At 47.0% G+C, this 25,792-nt stretch overlaps 2 protein-coding genes across 2 annotated transcripts; both read left to right on the forward strand.

Moving 5' to 3' along the window:
* The first annotated feature begins 200 nt into the window (after positions 1 to 200).
* Positions 201 to 754, forward strand: LOC109572400 (probable hydrolase PNKD). The gene has a single exon (XM_019979170.2). The coding sequence runs from the start codon at positions 212 to 214 to the stop codon at positions 638 to 640; it is 429 nt and encodes a 142-aa protein (XP_019834729.1). The 5' UTR covers positions 201 to 211; the 3' UTR covers positions 641 to 754.
* An 11,022-nt stretch (positions 755 to 11,776) lies between these two features.
* Positions 11,777 to 22,123, forward strand: HAUS5 (HAUS augmin like complex subunit 5). Its single transcript, XM_070772037.1, has 19 exons — positions 11,777 to 11,933; positions 12,703 to 12,765; positions 12,857 to 12,889; positions 13,024 to 13,048; positions 13,604 to 13,709; positions 13,789 to 13,948; positions 15,056 to 15,125; positions 15,218 to 15,300; positions 15,788 to 15,845; positions 16,000 to 16,124; positions 16,310 to 16,373; positions 16,481 to 16,611; positions 16,837 to 16,999; positions 17,218 to 17,298; positions 17,400 to 17,545; positions 17,730 to 17,841; positions 17,919 to 18,051; positions 20,014 to 20,146; positions 20,315 to 22,123. Exons 1-19 carry the CDS (start codon positions 11,836 to 11,838, stop codon positions 20,430 to 20,432), a joined length of 1,902 nt encoding a protein of 633 aa, XP_070628138.1. The 5' UTR covers positions 11,777 to 11,835; the 3' UTR covers positions 20,433 to 22,123.
* Positions 22,124 to 25,792: the final 3,669 nt, after the last annotated feature.

The following is a 25,792-nucleotide window of genomic DNA, read 5'->3' on the forward strand; positions in this document are numbered from 1 at the left end:
ACCATATGAATCAGTAATCTCACTTTTGAGGGTATATCCAAAGGAAATAAAATTACTGTCTAAAAGAAATATCTGGACTCCCACATTCAGTGCAGCATATTCATAACAGCCAAGATATGGAAACAACTTAAGTGTCCATCAACAGATTAAGGGATAGAGAGGATTTGATATCTATATTCAAAGGAATATTATTGGGGATTGGGATCTGAACATGGCGGCGGTGGTAGCTGCTACGGCGCTGAAGGGCCGGGGGGCGAGAAATGCCCGCGTCCTCCGGGGGATTCTCTCAGGAGCCACTGCTAACAAGGCTTCCCAGAACAGGAGTCGGGCACTGCAAAGCCACAGCTCCCCAGAGTGCAAGGAGGAGCCTGAGCCCCTCTCCCCTGAGCTGGAATACATCCCCAGAAAGAGGGGCAAGAACCCCATGAAAGCTGTGGGACTAGCCTGGGCCATCGGCTTCCCCTGTGGTATCCTCCTCTTCATCCTCACCAAGCGGGAAGTGGACAAGGACCGTTTGAAGCAGATGAAGGCTCGGCAGAACATGCGGGCATCCAACACGGGCGAGTATGAGAGCCAGAGGTTCAGGGCCTCCTCCCGTCATGCCCCATCTCCTGAAGCTGGGTCGGGGGTGCAGTCCTGAGGAGCACTGCAGCCCTCCCCTAAACTCTATTGACTGTGGCCTGCAGACTGTCCGGTCCTTTCTGGTCCTTGCCTCTGAGGCCCACCAGAGGGCGCACGAAGCCCAGGCTCCTGCCAACCTGGGTTTTCCTCCTGAAAACCCAGCCAAAGGCAAATAAAGTTACCGTGTCTGAGTGGGGAAAAAAAAAAAAGGAATATTATTAAGCCATGAGAAATACAAAGGCCTGCCATTTGCAACAATATGAATTAAACTTGATGGCATTATGCTAACTGAAATAGGTGGAGAAAAACAAATACTCTATGATATCACTCATATGTAGAATCTTTTTTAGATTTGTTTTCAAACTCATAAGAACAGAAAGTAGAATGGTGGTTGCCAGGGACTGGGGGTGGGGGATATGAGGACAGGCTGGTAAAAGGGTAAAGACCTTCAGTTATAAGATGAATAAGGTCTGAGAATTTAGCATAGGACAAGGTGACTGTGATTAACAATACTGTACTGTATACTTAAAATTTGCTAAGAGAGTAGCTCTTAAGCACTCTCACCAAAAACAGACAAAAACAAAGGTAACTCTGTGAGGTGATGATATTTAACTTGGTTGTGGTAATAACTTCACAATGATGCATATAGCAAATCACCATGTTGTACATTTTAAACCACATTATAATTTTTGTCATTTATACCTCAATTAAGCAGTATAATTTTTAAATAAAACTTTGGCCGTAAAGTACCAACTATCAAATAAATAAATAAAGTACCAACTATCACATCTGCTCTCAGACCATTCAACAGAACTAATTTCATGGCCTCAACTGGAACAAGGGCCTCTGGGAAATGTAGTCCCACACTGGATACCCAGTGCACACCTTTCTAAGATGTTCCTTGAGCCAAAGTGTGAACAGCTGTTCCAAGAACTGTGAGAACAGAGTTCCCACAGAGTGGGACTAGCAAGTGTAAACGTCCATAAGCTGGAATGAGCTTTGCAATTCAAGGAACACAAAGGAAGCCAATGCGGCAGTAAGTAATGTCATACATCTCCACTCTCCAAAATAGGTGGGGCTCTCTCCTCCTCCTGGTAAGAATCCTTGTAGGTGCTTATGAAAGTCCCGAAGATATCCCCCATTTCCACCTTTACTGAAGAGGAAACCCAGCACTGGTTCTCACAGATCTGCTCACAGGAATATTTTGCACATACAGTCACCCTCCTATAGGACCTCCCAATCCCCTCCATGCCTGGCTCTGTGCTGGGTGATGCTAGAAACACAGCTGTGACCAAGACATACCCCATCCCCGCTTTCAGGAAACCCACAGCCCAGTGGGCAAGGCAGATTCACCCCCACACAGGGCTGTTGAGTTGTTCTTTCTTCTTTCATTCAGCAAATTTTTATTGTGCATCAATTGTTGCCCCAGGCAAAGGGCACAACAAAGCAAACCAAAAAACTCCTACCTCATGGATCTCATGTTCTTGTGGGGTGTGAAAGGTAATAAATATAGTAAATAGTGAAATATTAAGAGGACTGTGGGGAGAAATAAAGCAGAGTAAGGGTGATTGGAAGTAACCAATCACCAAAACGGCAACCAAAATGACAGTAAGGGGCTGTCATTTTAAATAGGGAGGCAGGTAATGCTCCAATGAAGATCTGACTTTTATTTATTTTTGGCTGTGCTGGCTCTTCATTGCTGCACATGGGCGTCCTCTAGTTGCAGTGAGCAGGGACTGCTCTCTAGTTGCAGTGCTCAGGCTTCTCATTGCCGTGGCTTCTCTTGTTGTGGAGCACAGGCTCTAGAGCGTGGGCTCAGTAGTTGTGGCACATGGGCTTAGTTGATCCGAGACATGTGGAATCTTCTCAGACCAGGGATCGAACCTGTGTCCCCTGCATTGGCAGGAGGATTCTTATCTCCTGGGCCACCAGGGAAGCCCCAGATCTGACTTTTGACCTAAGTCCTGTAAGACTTAAGTGAGGAAACTAAGCAGATATCTAAGTGAAGCTTATCCCAGGGACATGAAATGCTAGTTCAAAGGTCTGGAGGGAGAAGCATGTCTGATATTTCTGAGATATATTAAGGAGGCCAGGTGTAGCTAAAGGGCAGAAGACAGGGAATGGTTAAAAGAGAAATCAGGGAGGAAACAGAAAATAAGATGGAAGTGAGCTTACTTTACTCTGAGTAACATGAACAGCCTTTAAACAGATGAGTGACAAGAGCTGACTCAGGTATTAACAGGCTCTCCATGACTTTGGAGGGGAGCTGACTGTGGGGGAAATGTAACAGTAGCAAATTGCTGTGAAAGTCTAGATGGGATGTGATGGAATATCAGGGCAGTGTAAGGGAAGTGGAAAAGGAAAAGCCTTGATGAATTTTAAAGGTAAGGTAAATAGGATTACTGATGCCTGAGTATAAGAGAAAAAGAGGGATTTGGGGCCTCAGAAGCTTGAAGGAGAGAGCTGCCCTCATCTGAGCTGGAGAAGGAGGTGAGAAACACCTCTGGGATGTATGGTGTAGTGATCATTATGAATGTGGGAAGTCATATACTGGTTCAGAGATTGCTTCAGCAGTGGGCATGTGACCCTGCTTGAGTCAATGAAACTTAAATAAATGGCTTCTACAGCTTATGGAGGGCTTCCCCGGTGGCTCAGTGGTAAAGAATCAGCCTGCAATGCAGGAGCCACAGGAGACTTGAGTTCGATCCCTGGGTCAGGGAAGGAGGAGGAGGGCATGGCAACCCACTCCCAGTGTTCTTCCTGGAGAATCCCATGGACAGAGGAGTCTGGTGGGCTACAGTCCACAGGGTTGCAAAGAGTCGGACATGACTGAAGCAACTCAGCATGCATGCAGAGGTTATGGAAGGAAGCAGAGCACCTCTTCCAAATTAGCCTCTAACCACATCTTTGTCTCTCACCTCGCAGGAGCAGGGAAAGTCATTCTACAACCACATGAAAAAGCCTGGGGCTTTCAGGATGAATGAGGGGCCAAGGAAAAAGCAAGTACTAAGAAGTGGAGAAGCAGGAAACTGGGTCTTACTCATCAGGACCATCATCATCACTATCATCACCCTTGTAGCTACCGAGCAGTCAACTGTGTCAATCACAATTCAAGGAACTTATGCATATTATTACATTTAAATCCCACTCACTAACCTTAGAGTACCTGCAAAATGGGTAGGGACCTACTGGAACTCTCTCCAGGACTGAAGGTTCCAGCAAGCAGCATTGTTTGATCCCCCAGGACTCCCCACAGCCTGTGCCTGCTCCAGCTCCAGCTGCCTGCTAAGGCTCCTACAGCATGACACATCCCTAGACTGCCCAGTCCATGTGTGCTCCAGCTCCAGCTGTCCACCAAGGAGGCCTTGGCACAACATGCTCCAGGGTTTCCTCTGGCCCCACAATAGCTTCCAGGTATCTACCAAGGACACTATCAGAGTGCCCTGGGACTAACCCCAGCCCCCACCCAGTTCTCCTCCAGTAGGCCTGCCAAAGCCACCAGGTACAGGCAGTCTACACCAAGGATGCTCCCACACAAGGCTGCTTTTTCCAGACTGAAAGAGGTGCTGGTTCATCTAATTAACAGAAACAAACACAGAAAGTCAAACAAAATTAAAAGACATACAAAGAAAGAACAAGATAAAACCCAAGGGGAAAAAAATCCCTAATGAAATGGAAATAAGTGATTAACAGAAACAAACACAGAAAGTCAAACAAAATTAAAAGACACACAAAAAAAGAACAAGATAAAACCTTAGGGGGGAAAATCCCTAATGAAATGGAAATAAGTAATTTATCCAATGGGCTTCCCTGGTGGCTCAGATGGTAAATAATCTGTCTGCAATGTGGGAGACCTGGGTTCAAGCCCTGGGTTGGCAAGATCCCCTAGAGGAGGGTATGGAAAGCCACTCCAGTATTCTTGCCTGAAGAATCCCCATGGACAGAGGAGCCTGGCAGGCTACAGTCCATGGGGTCACAAAGAGTAGGACACAACTGAGCAACTAAGCACAATTTATCCAATAAAGAGTTAAAAGCAATGATCATAAAGATGCTCACTGAACTCAGAAGAAGAATGGATGAACTCAGCAAGAACTTCAACAAAGAGTTAGAAAATATAAGAAAGAACCAAACAGACCTGAAAGATACAGTAACTGAAATAAGAAATACAACAGAGGGAATCAACAGTAGATCAGATGATACAGAACACATAAGTGATCTGGAAAATAGAATAATGGAAATCACCCAATTAAAACAGCAAAAAGAAAAAAATTTAATGAGGACATTTTTAAGGGACCTCTGGGACAATATCAAGCATATTAACATTCCCTGGTGGCTCAGATGATAAAGAATCTGCCTGCAATGTGGGAGACCTGGGTTCGATCCCTGGGCTGGGAAGATTCCCTGGAGAAGGGAATGACTACCCACTCTAGTATTCACTGCCTGGAGAACTCCATGGACAGAGGAGCCTGGCAGGCTACAATCGATGAGTTCATAAAAAGTCAGACATGACTGAGCAACTTTCACTTCCCATCACTTCAGAAGGATAACAGAGAAAGAGAAAGGGACAAAAAAAACACTTATTTGAAGAAATAAGAGCCAACTACCTTTTCCTGAGGAAGGAAACAGACATCCAGGTCAGGGAATCATAGAGTCCCAAACAAGATGAGATTAAAGAGATCTGCACCAAGACATAATTAAAATGGCAACAGTTAAAGAGAAACTCCAGGTAAAAAAAAAAAATCCATTCAAAATCACATCAAAAAATAAAGTAAAATAACTAGGAATATACTTAACCAAGGAGATGAAAGACCTATACTCTGAAAACTATAATATACTGATGAAGGAAACTGAAGATTACTCAAAGAAATAGTAAGGTATCCCATGCTCTTGGATTGGAAGAATTAATACTAAAATAGTCATATTACACAAAGCAATCAACAAAGCCTTTGACTGTGTAGATCACAATAAACTGTGGAAAATTCTGAAAGAGATGGGAATACCAGACCACCTGACCTGCCTCTTGAGAAATTTGTATGCAGGTCAGGAAGCAATAGTTAGAACTGGACATGGAACAACAGACTGGTTCCAAATAGGAAAAGGAGTACATCAAGGCTGTATATTGTCACCCTGTTTATTTAACTTATATGCAGAGTACATCATGAGAAACACTGGACTGGAAGAAACACAAGCTGGAATCAAGACTGCCGGGAGAAATATCAATAACCTCAGATATGCAGATAACACCACCATTATGGCAGAAAGTGAAGAGGAACTAAAAAGCCTCTTGATGAAAGTGAAAGTGGAGAGTGAAAAAGTTGACTTAAAGCTCAACATTCAGAAAACAAAGATCATGGCATCCGGTCCCATCACTTCATGGGAAATAGATGGGGAAACAGTGGAAACAGTGTCAGACTTCGTTTTTCTGGGCTCCAAAATCACTGCAGATGGTGACTGCAGCCATGAAATTAAAAGATGCTTACTCCTTGGAAGGAAAGTTATGACCAACCTAGATAGCATATTCAAAAGCAGAGACATTACTTTGCCAACAAAGTTTCATCTAGTCAAGGCCATGGTTTTTCCTGTGGTTATGTATGGACGTGAGAGTTGGACTGTGAAGAAGGCTGAGTGCTGAAGAATGGATGCTTTTGAACTGTGGTGTTGGAGAAGACTCTTGAAGTCCCTTGGACTGCAAGGAGATCCAACCAGTCCACTCTGAAGGAGATCAGCCCTGGCATTTCTTTGGAAGGAATGATGCTAAAGCTGAAACTCCAGTACTTTGGCTACCTCATGCGAAGAGTTGACTCATTGGAAAAGACTCTGATGCTGGGAGGGATTGGGGGGAAGAGGAGAAGGGGACGACAGAGGATTAAATGGCTGGATGGCATCACTGACTCAATGGATGTGAGTCTGTGTGAACTCTGGGAGTTGGTGATGGACAGGGAGGCCTGGTGTGCTGCGATTCATGGGGTTGCAAAGAGTCGGACACGACTGAGCGACTGATCTGATCTGATCTGATCAAAATATCTATGATAGTTCTTACAGAACTAGAATAAATAAACTTTATATGTAACCACAAGACTTCAAATTGCTAAAATGATCCCAAGGGGAGGGGGGAAAGTTGATGGTATAACCCTCCCAGACTTCAAACTATATTACAAAGCTACAGTAATCAAAACAGTATGTTGTTGTCATAAAAAATAGATCAATGGAACAGAATAGAGAGCCCAGAAATAAACTCATATATCTACAGTCAATTCATAGAACATGCAATGGAAAAAAAGACAGTCTCTTCAACAAGTAGTGCTGGGAAAGTTGGACAACTACATGTAAAACAGTAAGATTAGAGCATTCCCTCACAACATATACAAAAACTCAAAATGGTTTAAAGACCTAAACATAAGATCTGAAACCACAGAAGAGAACTAAAACTCCTAGAAGAGAACATAGGTGGAACAGTCTTTGACATAAAGCATAACAATATTTTACTGGATCAGTCTCCTAAGGTAAAAGAAATAAAAGCAAAAATAAAATAATGGACCTAATTTAACTTAAAAGTTTTTGCACAGCAAAAGAAGCCATTAACAAAACAAGACAACCTATCCAATGGGAGAAAATGCTTGCAAATGATGAACTAACACTTCATCATAAGTACTTAATATCCAAAATATACATCTCATACAACTCAATATATAAAAAAAATCCCAAATGGAATCAAAAAGTGAGCAGAAGACCCAAATAAACATTTTTCCAAAGAAGACAAAAGATGGCTAACAGGCTTGTGAAAAGATACTTAATGTCACTAATTACTAAAGCAATGCAAATCAAAACCACAGTGAGGTATCACTTCACTGTGTATATGAAGGGCTATCATCAGAAAGTCTATAAATAACAAATGTTGGAGAGAATATTGAGAAAAGGAAACTTTCATACATTGTTGGTGGGAATGTAAATTAGTGCATCCATTATGGAAAACAGTGTGAAGGTTCCTTTAAAAACTAAAAATAGAACTACTATATGATTCAGAAATCTGTTGCATTTCTATACACTAATAATGAACTATCAGAGAAATTAAGGGAAAAATCCTATTTACAAAGGCCTCAAAAAGTATAAAATACCTAGGAATAAATTTAACCAAGGAGGTGAAAAAAAATGTACTCTGAAAACTACAAGATACCAAGGAAAGAAATTGAAGATGACAAAAGAAAAGCACACCATGCTCATGGATCAGAAAAATCAACATCTTTAAAATGTCCTTACTATCAAAAGCAATCTACAGATTCAATGCAATCCCTGTCAAATGCCCAAATGCCAACGGCAGTTTTCACAGAACTAAAACAAACAATCCTAAAATTTTTATAAGACCACCAAAGACCCCAAACAGCCAAAGAAATCTTGAGAAAGAAGAATAAAGCTGGAGATATCATGCTCCTGGACTTGAAACTATACTACTACAAAGCAATAGTAATTGAAACAGTATGGTACTGGTAGAAAAATAGACAGTTATCAATGGAACAAAATAGAGAGTCCAGAAATAAACCCACTCTCATATGGTCATTAATCTAAAACAAAGTAAGGAAGAATATAAAATGGGGGAAAGACAGTCTCTTCAATAATGATGATGGGAAAATTGGACAGCTACATGCAAAATATGGCCTTCCCTAGTGGCGCTACTGGTAAAGAATTCTCCTGCAATGCAGGGGCCACAGGAGACCCAGGTTCAATCCCTGGGTCAGGAAGAATCCCTGGAGGAGGGCATGGCAACTCACTCCAATATTCTTGCCTGTAGAATCCCATGGGCAGAGGAGCCTGGGGATACAGTCCATAGGGTCATGAAGAGTCAGACCAGACACGACTGAAGAGACTTAGCACACACACACATGCAAAAGAATGAAACTGACAACTTTCTTTCTTTTTGGTGAGAAGAAAAGTTTATTGTTTGATTTATTGTGACAGGTGGTTTTACCTAATTGGATACTATCACTAATCTTAAAATTTTGCTATTGTATTAACTGAAATCAAAACCTCATTTCATGCTTAATATTATTTTTGTTAAACCCACGTCATTCTATTTGTTAGGAATTTCATAAAATACTTTGTTCAGTTCAGTCACTCAGTCATGTCTGACTCTTTGTGACCCCATGGACTGCAGCACGCCAGGCCTCCCTGTCCATCACCAACTCTCAGAGTTTACTCAAACTCACGTCCATTGGGTCAGTGATGCCATCCAACCATCTCATCCTCTGTTGTCCCCTTCTCCTCCCACCTCCAATCTTTCCCAGCATCAGGGTCTTTTCCAATGAGTCAGTTCTTCACATCAGGTGGCCAAAGTATTGGAGTATCAGCTTCAGCATCAGTCCTTCCAATGAATATTCAAGACTGATTTCCTTTCAGATGGACTGGTTGGATCTCCTTGCTGCCCAAGGGACTCTCAAGAGTCTTCTTCAACACCACGGTTCGAAAGTGGTGAACACAGTTCAAATGTTCAACAGTTCAATTCTTCAGCGCTTTAAAATACCTAAGTTTCTTAAAAAGCCCACCCCTGCCAATGCAAGAGACATGGGTTCGATCCCTGGTCTGGGAAGATTTCACAAGTTGCAGAGTGACTAGACCCATGCATCACAACTATTGAAGCCCGAGTGCTCTAGAGCCCATACACCTCAGCTGCTGAGCCCACTAGCCCTAGAGCCTGTGCACTACAATAAAGAGTAGCCCCTGCTCGCCGCAACTAGAGAAAGCCTGCGCAAAGTAACAAAGACCCAGCACAGCCAAAAGTAAAAATAATCAATTAAAGAATGAGGATGTAGCCTTTGAAGATAAGAAGAAGGGTAATTGAGTTAGGGGGCAGAGCAGGAATAAAAGCTCAGATGTGAGAGGGAGGGAGTCTTGAAAGCTACTATCCCAAAGAGAACACTGCTTTGCTCTCTGGAAAAGTCTTAATCTTAGAATCCGTTCCCTCCAGTTAGCCCTATCATCACTCTCACCAGTCCCTTGCTATGCTTCAGTTCTACCATCCCCTGCCCTAGTTCCCTGCCCTGGCCTCAGTCTCCTCCTGATATCAGGGTTCAATTAGAGAGACTGAACCAACAGCGGAGGATAGATAAGTAGGTAGATAGACAGACAGACAGACAGGGATTTGACCTTATGCAAGTGGTGGAGACATTAAGCAGTCCCTAATATTATTGTCTTAGTGTCTGATGCTGCCACTCAAAGTGCAGAGGGCAGGCAGTTGTTAGGAAGGGAAGACAGATGTAAATGGGGGAAAGCTAGCACAAGCTGGAACAAACTTGCCTCTGACCTTATTGGTATGAATGCCCACAAGAGAAGCTGGAGCTAAACACACACATGGCCCAGGAGTTGCAGAAGTTGATGGAAGAGCCAGGAGAAAGTGCAACACTTGCTGACCTGGCTGCTGCCCTATGCAAACATGATGTGCGAGCAGCCAGCCAGGGACAACCTGCATGACTGGCAAAATGTCAGCCACCTCACTTCTGGATTTTAGACATTCTAATAGATATGTAGAAGTATTCCATTATTATTTCAATTTGCAACTCCCTGATGACATTGTGTTGAACAAGTTCTCATATGCTTACTTGCATTTATCTGTATATTTTCTTTGGTGAGACATATGTTCATAATTTTTGTCCATTTTTAAACTGGATTATTTTCTCATGGTTGAGTATAAGAGTTCTTTGTATATTTTGCGTACAAGTCAATAATCAGATATGTGTTTTGCAAATATTTTCTCCCAATCTGTGATTTGTCTCTTTATTCCTTTAACAGTCAATACTTTCTAACACTCCTTGAAAGGCTCAGAGACCTGCTAACTGCTTTTTTTAATAGCAAAACAACCCACAAAAGTTGGAAGGGTGGAGACGTTTGAGAGAAATCAAAACTGTTGAAAAATCAAAATGGTGAAGTAGAAGCTGCTAATCTTTCTTCCAGGAAGCCCATCTGGATTTTACATCAGCCCCAGGCACCCTCTTCTGCATCTCAGCCCATAAGAAGCATTTGAAGCTCAATTCAGCTTCTCCCTGAAATCTGCTATCTCAATGGAAACCTTGTAGTCCCCTTGTTCCTGGAGCAGAGACTCAGCTGACCCTTGGACACCTCCTTGACTCCTCACACCCAGTGTTGATAACATTGTTGTCAACATCTCCTCCAAAGCTGTCCCTTCTCTCATCTCCCCATATCAAGGTCTGTTCCACCTAATCTCCAGCCTAGAGTGCTGTATTTCACCCCTCTACAGCCAGTCAACTTCACATGAGATCCACTCAGTTACCTCTCTACTCAACATCCCTACAGTTGTCCAGCACTGTCCTCAACACCCTCCTCTACCTCACCCTGCTCCATCCTCTTCCCTGGGTTCCCAGCTTTTAGTCTCACCCCGCCATCTTTCTCCCCCATTTGTTTATTCAACAACTATTTAGAGATTCAGGCTCTGTATTGGACACTGAAGACAGTGATTAATGACACAATCATATTGAGTGAGAGGTATTATTTCTCAGGACCATGTCTGAGGCTGAGTGGGCTCTCCAGGACTCCAGCCCTAGTATTAGCGCTTTCTAGGGGCACTCCACAGACCTCTCACGTTCCTTGACCCCAAAGTGACCCACCCCTGCTGCTTATGTCCTATCCATCCCCACCTGGTGATGCGTCTACGTCCCTCACTGAACTGTGAGCTCCGTAGCATGGAGACTGGGGCTGTCTTAGCCACCGGGGTGTCCCCAGCTCAAGGTCAGCTCACGAATGTTACGGATTGGTAAGGACGAACGAATACCTAGAAGAAAGCATGCCAGGGAAATATTAGGCTCATGCCAACTGCCCCCGTCCCTCGCTCAGACCTGACACCCTGTTTCTGAAATCAAAGGGCAGTAATTTTGGCATCCCCTCGCCGGATTGTCATCCTCCTAGGATGAAAGTCCCATTTTGTCGAGAAAATGAAGGGAGGCATTAGGGACCTTTAGTCTCTTAGGGAACAGCTGGTAGTAGGAAGGAAGACGCAGAAGGCAAGCGGATCCCACCGTTTCTTCAAGTTCTTTCATCTTCGCTCACAGGAACCCCGAGGTAAGAGAGCTGTGGTCGGCTCTGAGACCCCGCAGAGCGGGAAAGCCCCCATCTTCCTGGAGACCGTGGCGTCACTTCCGGCGCGTGCGTGACGTCAGAGAAGGACGCCACACTGAAGAAGGGGCGGGAGGCAGCGGCCTGGTCACTGTCATGGAGTTAGCGCAGCAAGCGCGGGAACTGGGTTGCTGGGCGGCGGAAGAGATGGAGGTGCCCGTGGCGGCCCGGGTCCCGGAGTCGACGCTGCGCAGGTGAGAGCCGCTCTGGGAGTGAGGACTCCCCACCCTGGAGATGGAGTCTCCCGGGATGAGACCCACGTCTTCATCCAAAACGCGCCATCCTCCCCTTGCCCCTCTGCCCCAGTGAAAATAACCTTTGAGGGCGCTGCTGCCGCAGTGCAATTAACCCTCGACGGCGCTCCTGCCCTGCAGGTAGTAAATCCAGGCAGAGGATCCTGAATTGAGTGAGGGAGTCCTGGTGGTGACTCCCACCCCCATCCTCTGAGGCCACCCAGAGTGGGGTCCCTTGCACTAGTGGGGATCCTCCATGAGTTAGTAATAAAGCTCTCTTTTATCAGTGTGAAAATTGGATCTCCAGGGTAAGGCTGTCCCTCAGTACATCACCACCCACCCCAGCTAGTGAGGACACTCAAGTCAGCAAAGACCGCGCCATTCGAGACCGAATGTATAGGAGTAATGACCCACAACTGATCATGAGAGGGCCCTTTCTGGCAGTGTACCCCTCACCCCACCTCTGGAAGTAACTGGAGATAATCCTTTGCCAGGAGAAATGGAGCACTCCACCAGAGAATGAGAATACCCCTATCCCCAGTGAGACGCCCACCCTCTCAGTGGCTGAGAACTCCCCAGGAGGAAATACCTTACCCCTAAAAGTATGGGCCCTCCCTCCCGTACAGATGAGAATTCCCTAGTAAAGGTCTTACCTCCTCACCACTCTGTTAGTGAGGATCCTCCATCCTGTGTGATGGCCCAGGCATACCTTTACATGCTGTTCCCACAGGCTGTGTCTGGGCCAGGGGGCCGACATCTGGGCCTACGTTTTGCGGCATGTGCACAGCCAGAGGTGAGCCTGGCCACAGAAGGGAAGCTTTGGCAGAGGAGAGGATCCAGGAGAGCCCCACTGTAACTCCCCTTCCTCCTACCTCTCCATTTAGGAACGTCAGGAAGATCCGGGGAAACCTGCTCTGGTAACTGGTCCTCAAAGCTGTCCCTTCCTGTCTTCCCCAGCCCCATCAAGCCATGTCCCTGCCCCCAGCCTCACACCTCCTGTCTCTCCCCTGGAAGTCCCCATCATCCTCTCACTCTGATCTCATTTCCTCAGGTATGGCCACCAGGACAATCCAGAGGTGAGAAGCATGTGCTGCAAGGTTTTATTTCATCCAAAAAAAGGACTTATAGATCTTCTGCTCTGGGCCCAGCCTTGTGCTGGGTGATGCCAAGGGTCACTGTGTCACAAGACAGCCCGATCCCTGCACTCACTTGCAGTCCGGGGGGAGGAGGCGTGAGCTGTGAGTGGGGGGACATGGATATGAGGCATCAAAGCCGGTGAGGTTGATGGGAGAAGAGATGGGCTTGGGAGAAATGCTGAGGCCAGTATGGGACCCAGCATGTGCATGGTGCCCAGGTGACATCTTGGGGGAGGCTTCCAGGAGACCTCAGGACTCCTGGTTTGGGGCTCAATGGGAAGATGAGGACTGGGACAGAGACAGGAAACAGGTTGGGGGGACAGATGAGGCAATCCCAGAAGGAAGGAGGGGGACATGATAGTACCCTGGTGCTCTTCTTCAGGCACTGAAACTGCCTGGGGAAAACCCTATGCCATGTAACTGGGCACGTAAGAGACTACTGCCCCACAGAGAGCAGTCAGGCCATGCATCTGACCCTGTACCTGATTCCACCAGGCCCGCCGGAAGTTGGAGTTGGAAGCCGACGTTGCCCGCCTGCGGGCAGAGATCCTGGAGTTAGACCAGAGCCTGGAGCTGATGGAGCAAGAGACTGAGGCTCAGGGTGACCCATGGGGCTGGAGAGATGGGCAGCAGAATGGGGTGAGGGAAAGCGCTGATGGCCACCCTTGTTCCTCTCACAGACATGGCCATGGAGCAGAACCTACAGAGAATGCAAGATACCCAGCGCCGTGCTCTCCTCCTCCGGGCTCAAGCTGGGGCCATGCGAAGACAGCAGCGTGAGCTCCAGGATCCCATGCAGCGACTGCAGAATCAGCTCAAGCGCTTGCAGGACATAGAGAGGTGGGCTTCAGGTGTCCAGGGAGCATCCCTCACCAGGGTGGGCATACAGACATTCTTAGAGACCCAGTGCTCTGCCCGGACCCCTTCTGGGTTCTAGAATTCTGAGCTTCACTCCATGGAGCCAGAAATTTTTGCCATCTCAGCCACCTGTTTTTTCAGTGCTTAGCATGGTGCCAGCTGTATATCTAGAACGTCAGTGCTGGGGGGAGAAAAAAAAAACAGTAAACGGGACCGTCCTGCCCTCATGGAGCTCACACTCTGATGCAGAGGAGACAAGTGCTAAACCAGGACACAAACAAACCCTATAATCAAGGGTGGAGATGAGCGCTATGAAGAAAAGGTGATGTAGAAAGGGAGAGGGAGATGCTACCCTAGGTACAGTGGTCAGAGAAAACCTCTCTGAGGATGTTAACATTTGAGTTAGGGGAGGAATTTCCATTGAGAGGAACAGCAAGAGCAGAGCCCCCTGAGCCTGGCATGTGGGAAGAACAGCCAAGAAGCCAGTTCAGCTTAAATTTTGAAGGCAAGAGGCAGAGTAGTAAGGGGGTAGGTTGGAGAGGTGGACAGAGCACTGTGAAGGCATTGGAGTTTTATTCGGAGGCTTGGTTCATGCCCTGGCTCAGCTGCTTACAGCTGTGTAACTTTGGGCAAAGTATTTAACTGCTTTGTGCTTCAGTTTCTAAGTTCTGTAGAAGAGAGATAATATTAATATCTATTCTAGAGGGTAGGTATGATAATTGAGTTAAATCAAGCAGAGTGCTTAGAAGCATTCTAATTGTTGTTATTCTGTGTGTGATGGAAACCCATTATGTTTTCAAAAGTTTTGAGCAAAACAGGGACTGTTTTGATCTGTCTGAGGTTTTAACAGGATTGTTGGCTTACTGCTGGGTGGAGAACAGACTGCAGAGGGTAAGAGCAGGGAGATGGATGAGGAGATTAATGCAGTCATCCAGCTGGGAGGTGATCTCATCTGGGGGTTGGCCTCTGAGATCCAGGCTCAGTGATCCCTGTGACTAGCTTTGCTGGCAGCAGGAGGGAACACCAACCTCTGTGCTGCCAGCCGCCTCCTCCCAGGACCCCCAGCCCCAACTGAACTCCTCCCTCCAGGAAGGCCAAAGTGGATATAAACTTTGGACCCTTGATATCAGCAGCCCTGGGCCTGGAGCCTGCGGTCCTGGTAAGAGTCCTGGGCCAGCGGGGAGAAAGGTTGGGTGTCCGGGGTTAGATGGACCTCTGGGCCTCCCTCATACTACACCCTCTTCTTCACAGCACGATGTCCGAACAGCCTGCAGCCTCCGAACCCAGTTCCTGCAGAGCCTCCTGAGTCCTCAGGCCCAGGGAGGCGGCGTTCCGTGAGTAGCCCTCGGCCACCAAAGACCCTGTAAAGAACCTTGTTACAGACACTACCTCTGGGCTCTGTCAGCCCCAGGCCCTGCCCTGACAGGGCTCCCAGGCTGGGAAGAGAGGAAGCAGACCTTTAGAGATAGTGACAACCCAGGTAGGTAGGGCTCTCAGAGGGTGGGCAAGCCTGGGAGGCTTTGGGTACCCAAAGGAGGCACCTTACCCAGCTAAGGAGGCAGAGAGGATGGGTGCTTTGGTGAGGAGGGATAAAAGATTGAGAGGATGTTCCAGGTAAACAGCACACATGAAAGGGTCCAAGGCCAAGGCATTGATATGCTGTTAAGTGGGACACTCAAGTCTAGCTGGTATAGAGGAACCTGGTTTCCAGTCTTTAACATGGGGACAGTGACAGCCCCTACCTTACAGAGTGGCAGTGATCATTACAGGGTGAATTAATGGTTCTTGTAACATTCTCTGTCCTCCTCCCCAACTCCACAGAACCCTGCAAGATGACCACTTTGGAACTTCCTACCAGCAGTGGCTTAGCTCAGTGGAGGTGAGGGGCACTCTCAAGAAAGGCTACACCCCCTGCCCCATGATTAAACCTCAGGGTGCCAGGACCTCACTCATGATCCCTACTCCTTCTCCATGGAGTCCCAGCTCGCAGCCCTGCCCCCATCCTGGCCTGACTTCACCCCTCTCCCCACCAGAGCCTACTGACAAACCACCCACCAGGCCATGTCCTGGCTGCCTTGCAGCATCTGGCTGCAGAGCGGGAGGCAGAGATCCAGTCCCTGTGCAGTGTGGATGGGCTCCAGGATATGGAGAGAACCAGGTGAGGTGTTGGTGCTCCCAGTCAGCGCAGGGCAGGTGGCTGGGTGAGCTGGGACAGGTCAGGACCAGGCAGGGTGACCTGCCAATGGGAACTGAGGCCCAGTAACCAGTCTGGCAGGTAGGCTGACACTGGTTACCTACAAGGGGACAGGGCTTCTCCCACTACAGCTCAGCCCTTATTCTCAGGTCCCAGGCACCAGACCAGTCAGACTCCAGCCAGACCCTGCCATCCGTGGTGCATCTCATCCAGGTGACCCCCCAGGACCCTTCCCAGGAGTCCATCCCCTTCCCAACCCAAAACACCTTGGTCCCCTCCCTGCCAGGGACCATGTCACCCTGACTTTGTGCTCACTCCAGGAGGGCTGGCGGTCTGTGGGTGAGCTGGTCACCCAGCGGGAACCCCTCCTGAAGGAGCATCAAGTCCTGACCCTGCGCCTCCAGGGCCTGATGGAGAAGGCTGATAGATGTATCCTGGGATCCAGCGAGAGGTGAAGAGTCTCCAAGGGCTATGGTCTCTAGGCCACGTCTCTCCCAAGGGTCTTAGAATATAGACTTCTGCACCCTGGCTCCTGTTTCAGTCTTCCTGCTTGCTCTGCTGGGTAGTCTCCCTATGTTTACGGCTCCTTGTGCATCCTTGTGCCTCTGATCTCCCTGCTCCGGTGAGAGTCTTAGTCACCTTCCTTCTCCTTTGGTCTTTTCTCCTTGGGCCGCAGGCAGACTTTGGTGCTGGGGCTCCGGGTCTGTGCCCTGTGGGCTGAACTCAAGGCCCTGCGTGCCCTGAGCCAGGAGCTGGAGGAGGCCACTGGGCGTCGGCAGATTCTGCTCCAGGAGCTACAGGCCAAACAGCAACGGATCTTACGCTGGCGGCAACTAGTGGTGAGAAGTGGGATTGCAGGAGAAGTGGCCAGGCTTGATGGAGGGCCTGAGTCAGACTGGGAGCCCTAAGGAGCCAGAACTGGGCCTCTTGGTGAGGGGAGGGGGCCTCAGTGAGACTCCCAAGAGAAGTCAGGGCCTGTGCAAAGGGGTGAGCAGGGGCAGAGGCTCGGAGGTAAAACAGAAAATCAGCTCATCTCCATGGCCTCTTGGTTGCCTAGGAGGAGACACAGGAGCAGATCCGCCTGCTCATCAAGGGCAACTCAGCCAGCAAGACACGCCTGTGCCGGAGCCCCGAGGAGGTGAGATGGGAGTGGGGGCCAATTCTGGGGAGGGCTGGGCCTCCTCGGGAGGGGACTAAGCAGCCTCACACTGTCCTTCCCATCCCTTTCCTTCCCCACAGGTGCTAGCTTTGGTTCAGCGAAAAGTGGTCCCCACGTCTGAGGCGGTGGCTCCACAGAGCCAGGAACTGGTGCGGTGTCTGGAGCAGGAAGCCCAGCACCTGCCCCATCTTCCTCTGGGCCCCTTGCTGCAGCACAGCCCCGGAGGGTGAGATAGGGGTTGCCACATACCCTGTCGTGGATGACTGCTACTCCCTGGGCCCACTCCTAAAACACAATCCTAGGGTTCCCAGGCTGCCAGACCTCACCCTCAGCCCTACCTCCAAGTTCCTGGGCCTCTGGAACCCAGCCTCTCTCTCAGCACCCCTCCCAACCTGGACTTCACTCCACAGATTGCAGCCCCTCCCCACTATCCTGCCATCCATCCACCAGCTGCATCCTGCATCCCCAAGGGGCTCCAGCCTCATAGCACTGAGCCACACGCTGGGGCTGCCTGCAGGAAAGGTGAGTGCCTGTCCCCTCGGCCCTGTCTTCCGACCCCAACCTCCGCCCCAGGTGACTATCCGTCCTCCTCCCTCCAGGCTCCGGAGCTGCTCCTCCCGAGGGCTGCCTCTCTTCGCCAGGACCTTCTGTTCCTCCAGGACCAACAAAGTCTCCGACGCTGGTATCTGCTCCACATGAAGACCAACCTGCCACCAGGACCGTCCACCCAGGGTAGGCCTGCCCCACTTCCTTATCCAGCATCTCAGCCCCTTCCCAGCACCTTTAGCCTCCAGAAGAAATCACAAATACCCACTGCTTACACAGTGCCCACTGTGCATTGAGGTCTCACTAGAGTCCTCTGCGCAGCATCCCCGGGGGTTCTCTCCATATCACAGAGGGCTTGCAAGCTGCCCAGACGGCCGAGCTAGATTCGAACCCAGGCCGTCTAACATGGGTCTGTGCTCCTAACCATTAGATGACACTGCTCATCAAACTGCTGAATATTCATCCATCTTCAAACAGCAGTATACTTGAGTATACAAAGCAGTCTGTATAGTTAAACTACTGGATTCTTTTCTCAGCAGTCCCTCTTCCTTGCTGTATGGTCTCCCTCTGCCTCAGTTTCCCCTGCAGTGGACTAAGCATAATCATATTAATAACACCTTACAGAACGGCTGGGAAGACTCAGTCAGGTGGCCTGAACAGGGTGTTGAGCTGAGGCTGGCTGCAGTTAAGCATTCTGTATCCCTCGCGTGATTCCAGTCTCCGCTCTCTGCACATGCACAGCCTCTTCTAGTCCTTACCATGAGGGAAGGGAGTATAAGACTACAGAAAGGAAGCTAAAACGCAAAAGTCCTTTATTCCTGGATTCACTAAGCAAGTACTCACTGCGTATATGCCATGTGCTAGCCCCTGAGAATTCAGTGGGGAGGAAGGTGAAAGCTGTCCAACCCCAGGGTGTCCCAATTGTAGAAGCAAAGAATTCAAAAGAGAAATAGATGGAAGAGGTGGCTTGAGAAGAAGTGAATCAGTGTACTATCAGCAAAGCAGGAAGAGACCATTTTCAGGCCTTTGAATTTTGAGCTCCTTACCACCCCGACTCTTCAGTGGGCAAGGAGCAGTGTGAAGGAACAACAGAAACAGCCCAAGACGTGGCACAGCATTGTCTTACTTCGTGGGCATCAGGGACTTTTAACACATCTGCAACTGGAACTCAGTTCCCTTTAGTCCGGAAAGCAGTTCTGTCTTTTTTCCATCCTGGTTTCCTTCCCTTAATAAATGACCCCACTGCCCTCATGCAGGGGCTAAAGCCAGAAACCCAGGAGTCATCCGTAATTTTTCCTAGTCCTCTGAACCCCTACCTTCAACCTGTCAGTAAGCCCTGTGGGTCCCCTCTCCAGAGTGCTCCCATCTGCTCCCTGCCTCACTAGCCTGTGGCTCAAATAATTCCATCTGTGCCTAAGAGTGCCCAAAGAAAGGGCAAGTGTCATGCCTGAGATTACAAAGCCAGGAAGGGGTTCAGGCCCTAAGGGTCTGACCACACTGCTGATCTGCACTTACTCTGAGCTGGGCTTATTCTGAGTCTGTAGAGAGAGACTAGACGAGTCACAGTCCCCAGGGAAGACACCAGTGGAGGGAAGGACTGCAGCAGTCTGAGGAAGCAGCCAGGGTGAGGAATGCTGGGAAGGGCTTCCAGGAGGAAAGATGGTGTCTCCAGTGGTCCTGGGGGACAGTGAGGCTTTGCTCCGGAGTAGTGAGCAGAGGCCACGTGGTGCATTCCTCAAGTACTAGGCTGAGAGCTTGGGCTTGGTCTTGAGGCGCTGAGGCGCCTTGGAGGGTTCCAAGCAGGAGAGGGAAAGGATCAGGTTTAGGCCGTGAGCACTCTGGCTGCCACATGAAGGGTGGACCAGTAAGAGGCTGAGGCTTGGAGCTAGGAGGGAGGCTGGGGGGCAAGCAGGGAAGCAGGTAGGACACTGAGGGATGGACCATGGAGACTGAGGGGGCGGGAGGAAGGTGTTCAGAGGATGCCTGGGGCATGGTGGGCTTGCACCTGGTAGGAGGACCTGGGAGGAGAGAGAGGCTCAGGAGGGATGCTGAGGTGAAGACTAGATGACCGGAGACAGTGACTCATTAGCTGCAAGGTACCCGGGAGCCCAAGGATTCAGTGCTGCCCCCTGGGTTTCTAACCTACAGAGCTGCTGCAGATCCAGGAATCCCAGGAAAAGGAACAGAAGGAGAGCCTGGGACACGCTCTGAAGCGGCTGGAGAACCTGCTGAAACAAGCACTGAAGCGAGTCCCCGAGCTTCAGGGAGTTGTGGGGGACTGGTGAGAGGGGGACATGACGAGGTGGGGGCTGAACTGGGTGCAATGGGCAGAACTTAGGCCGGGGGAGGGAGTGGGGGGCTGGTGACAAGCAGACCGTGGTGTTGAGGGTCAGCTAGTGAAGGTCTGGAGGTCCTAGACCTTCCCTTTTAACCCCATCCCCTTCTCCAGGTGGGAGCAGCCAGGACAAGCCGCCCTTTCTAGGGAGCTCTGCCAAGGCCTATCGCTGTCCCAGTGGCAGCTGCGCTGGGTCCAGGCCCAAGGTGCCCTGCAGCAGTTGTGCAGATGAAGAGGTAGCTCAAAAAGAAGTCAAGAGCTTCGCATTTGTTCATCCCAACACATCACTTCCCTTAAGACCTCTGGAAGCACTGCCTGGACACATCCACCCATGGTCTCTACCACACCTGCCGCCCGCATCCCGGCTGTTCTCGGTGGTTCTCTCAATTGCCTTGCCCCATCCTGTCATTGCACTAAAGCCCAGACGAACGAGATACTATGGGCCCCACCCTAGCTGAAACTCGCCTCATCACTTTTTTACCCTCAGTAAGAAATAATCAAGTGCCTGCTGTAAACACTGAGGATCCAGCACTGAAAAAATGGACAGAAGCCCCAGCCTTCAGGGAGTTATTCTAGGACAGGAGAACAAACCGCTGACAGAATAAGTAAGCAGAATATCTAGTACATGGAAGAACTGCTGTGAGAAAAAGCGATTGCAGAGGTGCAGTGTTAAATAGAGGACTGCGCAGCAAGGTGACACTGTAAAGGCAGTGAGGAGGAAGCACCCGGCTATTGAGGAGGGCCTGCAGGGGGAGACCGCAGCGCATGCAGCGGCCCCAGTTCACGTGTGTTGCTGCGAGGGCTGAGGAGGCAGTGTCACTGTTGGAAGAAGGGAAGCTTTAAGAGATGGGATTGTCTTTGAGTTTTTATAGGTTTTTTTTTTTTTTTTAACATTTAAATCTTTGAGCCATTTGGAATTTATCCAAATGGATTCCATTTTGTCTTATTTTAAGCACTTACTAAAATTCTCATTCAGAGCAGTGGTCACCTCTAAGGGAGGGGTGGGTGGCAAGGAGGAGACAAACTTTCTAGAGTTAAAAATACATTGTGTGTTGAAGGTGGTGAGGGCTACACAGGTGTACGGATTTGTCAGAACTAATCTTGCTGTACTCGTTAGGTCTGTGTATTTCACCGTGAACTATCTTCAATTTGTAAAGTAAAATTTTACCCACCTAAACTTTATAAAGTAGATTTAGATATTTTTCATACACAAAACTTCCATGGCTAATTGGGTTGTATCTGGGTTGTATCTGTTTTATCTGGCTGTATCCAAGACCGCTGTCTGACTCTTGTGTGCCAACCCCACAGCGTTTTAATTTTAAAGGCTGTGTAATATGTCTTAACTGCAATGACTGGTTGCCATCTTGCGCTTACTTGTCAGTGTTTCCCTGTCTCTACTTGCTGTCTTTTTCTGTTAAGTGAAATTATACGAAATTTGGCTGGTTCCTGAAGAAATACATAGATAGGAGTTTTACTGGGGTTGCAGTTAGTCTGCCAGTTAGGAATATTTGCTGTCTTTGAGATTTTAAACCTGATTTTCCAGCTCCCTTCCCATAGCTCCTCTCTCGACCTCCGGAGCACCCTCGCTCCCAGTGCCCCTCCTGTCCCTCGCTGCTCTTTCTCAGTCTTCACACACTTGCTCTCCCACATGCCACCTTAGTGTTCCCCCCCTCCTTTTTCTTCTCTTCGTCTCACTTCCCAGCCACCTCCCTACTGAACAAGGTGATCCTTACCCTGTCCTTGCTTTTTTTTCTGTAACATAGCTTCTAACATATACTATTTTATCTTTTATTGTCCTCCTCAAACAAAATGTGACCTCCACGAAGGCGAATTCCTCTGTAAACTAGAACCTGGACAAACTGTCTTCAATATGATTTGAAATCCATATGCAATAAGGGAAAATAATACTGACAAAAACATAAATTTTTACATGATTTTTTTTAAAAAAGGCAAAGTTAACAAGAAGGCTAGTTAGGGGAAAATATTTGCAGTTTATACCATAAAAGGATGTGTGAGTGTGTGTGTATGTGTGTGTAGTGTCAAAATGGAAAAGAAAAGTTCCAAGTCCATAGAAAAATGGACAAAATATATGAATGAATAGTTCTCAGAAAATATGCTCAAAATCAATAAGAGAAAAGCTAATGAAAACCCCACTTTGATACATTTCCTACCTATCAGACAGGGAAAAGGAAACCTGGGATTTGGGCAGCTCCCTCTGTCGACAAGGCAGAGGGAAGCAGCACTCTGATGTATCAGTGGGTATGCCATATGGAACACCTGTGAGATAATCTCCAGCAAAACTATGAGGACATGCTCTTTGCCAAAACAATGCTACCTATAGGAATCTATCCCGAAGACATACTGGGCGAAACATAAGTTGTGGGGCTTTGTACAAAACTACTAGATCACATCCTCAGAGAGTCAGTGGGGGTACAGAGGGGGCTGTTTTAGATTAAAAGAGACATGACAGCCAAATGTAATGCAAGATATTGATTGTATCACAAGCTGTTGTGATTTTTAAGTGTTTGAGTTTGAAAGTAACATTTTTAAATCAATGGGGGAGGTTTTCATGAGAAATGGAAAATTGGTATATTGGAAAGTGTTATCTTTATTACATTTCTTTGGTGTGATAATGGTATTGTGGTTAGGTGAGAGAATGTGGACAAAGTATTAAGGATGATGTCTGCAACTTACTTTCAAGTAGTCTTATTGTTCATAATACTGATTTTTTTATTTTGATAAAAGTTTAAAATTTTGAAAGCCAACATCATATATTTTGAAATTATATATATTAGACTAAAGCATATAAGTATCTATGCTAACACTACCGGGGACCAAGTTTTTAATGCAAGTGAAAAAAAAAAAACAAATATAAGAAGTAATACCCTGTAATCTTTCATTTGAATTGGAAATAGCAGAATGAATTCATGGGTTTTCCTCTTTCTTAAACAAACAAACAAAATATATATAGTTCCCTAGCTAAGTCCACAGAAAAACTCTAGATACAACAAACCCAGTAACCCTCATGCCCAGGTTGTGGTCTCTAAATACCACGTCTGACTCAAAGGAACCAAGGATCCTTGGGGAAGTAACTGATTCTAGTCTGGGGAAAGAAATGTGCAAAACGAGTATGAAGCATTTGTGCCAGCAGCAAGGAAGTACTCTAAAACTACTGGGATTGAGTCAAAGGACTCAGAAGTCAATATGAAGAGGTTGTTGATTCTTAATCACTAAGTCATGTCCGATTCTTTGCGACCCCATGGACTGTAGCCCACCAGGCTTCTCTTGTTCATGGGATTTCCTAGGCAAGAATACTCAAGTGGGTTGCCGTTTCATTCCCCAGGAGATCTTCCAGACCCAGGGATGAACCCAAGTCTCTTGCATTGCAGGTGGATTCTTTACCTCCGAGCCATCAGGCAAGCCCATTAAGTTTAATATTCTATCTTAATAGAAACTTCACTTATCTTGAATCTAAAATTTGTAGTTGGGCCTACATACTCACGCTGTGCTTTTACAGTACCCAGAAGGATGATAAATTTTGAAGCATTAATTGCAGTAGTTGGCACTACAGTCCATGCAACTTTTTGTGGATTCTTGAGGCGATCGTTTACAAAGGTCACACATACTGGCTGTGGCTGGCCTGGCTGCCTGCCATTATCTTTCAACAACAATTTCCCAAGTGAAATTTCAAAACAGACCATTGAGTCCCCATTTTCCAAGATCCACATCATGCTCACAGCCAGGACAAGGAAAAGCAGTTGTCCTAGGGGTCAATGAATTGCACTTCCAGCCTGTGTATTTAGTAAATCTTTGTTACATCAGTAGGAAAATGAACAGAATGAAAGAAAAGGAGGAGTCATGTTTTGGAAAGATAGGTATCTAAATATATGTATTCCAAAACAATACTCAACATGGTTCCATGTTGATTTATGTACTAAAAAAATTGTAATGGTTTTTCCTTGGCATATGAAAGATAAGCCAAAGCTACTAGTTATTAAAAAGAAAAGAAATTCTATAACAAATCTCATAAAAACCACATTAAATCAAACGTGAACTAAACACATAATGCAATAGTACACAGGGTCAAGATCTTTTGAAAGTATACACTAACCTTTATAGTTATTTTTATATATCATACCCAAAGGAATCTGGCTTGCATTTAAATGAAAACATCCTTGACTGATAGGAAATCAGTTTATACATAGAAGAGCAGGAGTCCTTACCCCAGCCATGGTCCATGGATTGACTCTGCTGCTGCTGCTAAGTCATTTCAGTCGTGTCCGACTCTGTGCAACCCCATAGATGGCAGCCCACCAGGCTCCCCCATCCCTGGGATTCTCCAGGCAAGAACACAAGTGGGTTGCCATTTCCTTCTCCAATGCGTGAAAGTGGAAAGTGGAAGGGAAGTCACTCAGTCGTGTCTGACTCTTAGTGACCCCATGGCCTGCAGCCTACCAGGCTCCTCTGTCCATGGGATTTTCCAGGCAAGAGTACTGGAGTGGGGTGCCATTGCCTTCTCTGGATTGACTCTAGGAAGATTCAAATAGTTTAGTAAACCATTTAAAATTGTATGGAAAATTTTGCATCTGTGTATCCATACATATTGGCTAAAGATGGGACATTTTGAGCAGCAATTAGAATGACTTGAAGCACATACATATGTTTGAAAATGTAAGTTTATATTGATATTCATACACATATACCTCATTGGTCCTTTGAAGGGTGCTAGGTAACCAACTCATTTCTTCCCTCCCTCCCATAAAATAGGGAAAGAATCAGACATTTTCTGTCTTCCTTCCTGTTTGTGAAAAAGTAACCAAAGTTCTGAAAAGAGGAAGTTTATAAAAGTCACTAATGATTTCAGAATAATAAAATTTGAAAACCACTATCTTCAATACATTAATGGCGTAATAGATACAGGTGATGATGATCAAGTGCTGCTAAAACTTAATGGAAGGACTGGAAGGGCTGATTGAGCTTTTTTAAATGGATGAACAGGATGACACTGCTGATCAATCTTGGCATCACTGAAGCAGGACAACCAGACACCACCCACTCCTGACAGGACAGTGGTGGTGCTTTAGCCACTAAGTCATGTCCAACTCTTGCGACCCCATGGACTGTAACTTGCCAGGCTCCTCCATGGGATTCTCCAGGCAAGAATACTGGAGTGGGTAGCCATTTCCTTCAGGGGATTTTCCCAATCCAGGGATCAAACCTGGGTCTCATGCATTGCAGGTAGATTCTTTACCGGACTGAGCTACATGTAGGATTCAATGGCTACTTTATAACAGCACTACCTCTTAAGCATTCTTTTACAAAATTAAATCTAAATCTAAGCTTCTGTCAAGAAAGGGAGAGGAACAAGTGAAACAATGTAATCAGTTAAACCCAAAATATGAGAAATCCAACAGGACAAGTGATCAGTTTCTCCAACAAATAGGGGAAAAAGAGAGAGAGAGAGGATCTGGGGGAGAAAGAAAAGAAAAAATGAGGAAGATAAAGAGAAGGACATTTTTCGGTTAAAAAAAAAAAAAGACTTAAAAGCTGAAACAATTTGAGCAACAAAATAAGTATTGAATAATAACCAAA

This window comes from Bos indicus, chromosome 18, assembly GCF_029378745.1.
Source record: "Bos indicus isolate NIAB-ARS_2022 breed Sahiwal x Tharparkar chromosome 18, NIAB-ARS_B.indTharparkar_mat_pri_1.0, whole genome shotgun sequence".
Lineage (NCBI taxonomy): Eukaryota > Metazoa > Chordata > Mammalia > Artiodactyla > Bovidae > Bos > Bos indicus.

Excerpts from the sequence above, each read along its gene's own strand:
- LOC109572400 (XM_019979170.2), top strand. The coding sequence starts at position 212 with ATGGCGGCGGTGGTAGCTGCTACGGCGCTGAAGGGCCGGGGGGCGAGA.
- HAUS5 (XM_070772037.1), top strand. The coding sequence starts at position 11,836 with ATGGAGTTAGCGCAGCAAGCGCGGGAACTGGGTTGCTGGGCGGCGGAA. Across the intron at positions 13,710-13,788 it reads GCAAGAGACTGAGGCTCAGG|ACATGGCCATGGAGCAGAAC; the intron begins GTGACCCATGGG and ends TTCCTCTCACAG. Across the intron at positions 15,301-15,787 it reads GCCCAGGGAGGCGGCGTTCC|AACCCTGCAAGATGACCACT; the intron begins GTGAGTAGCCCT and ends CCAACTCCACAG.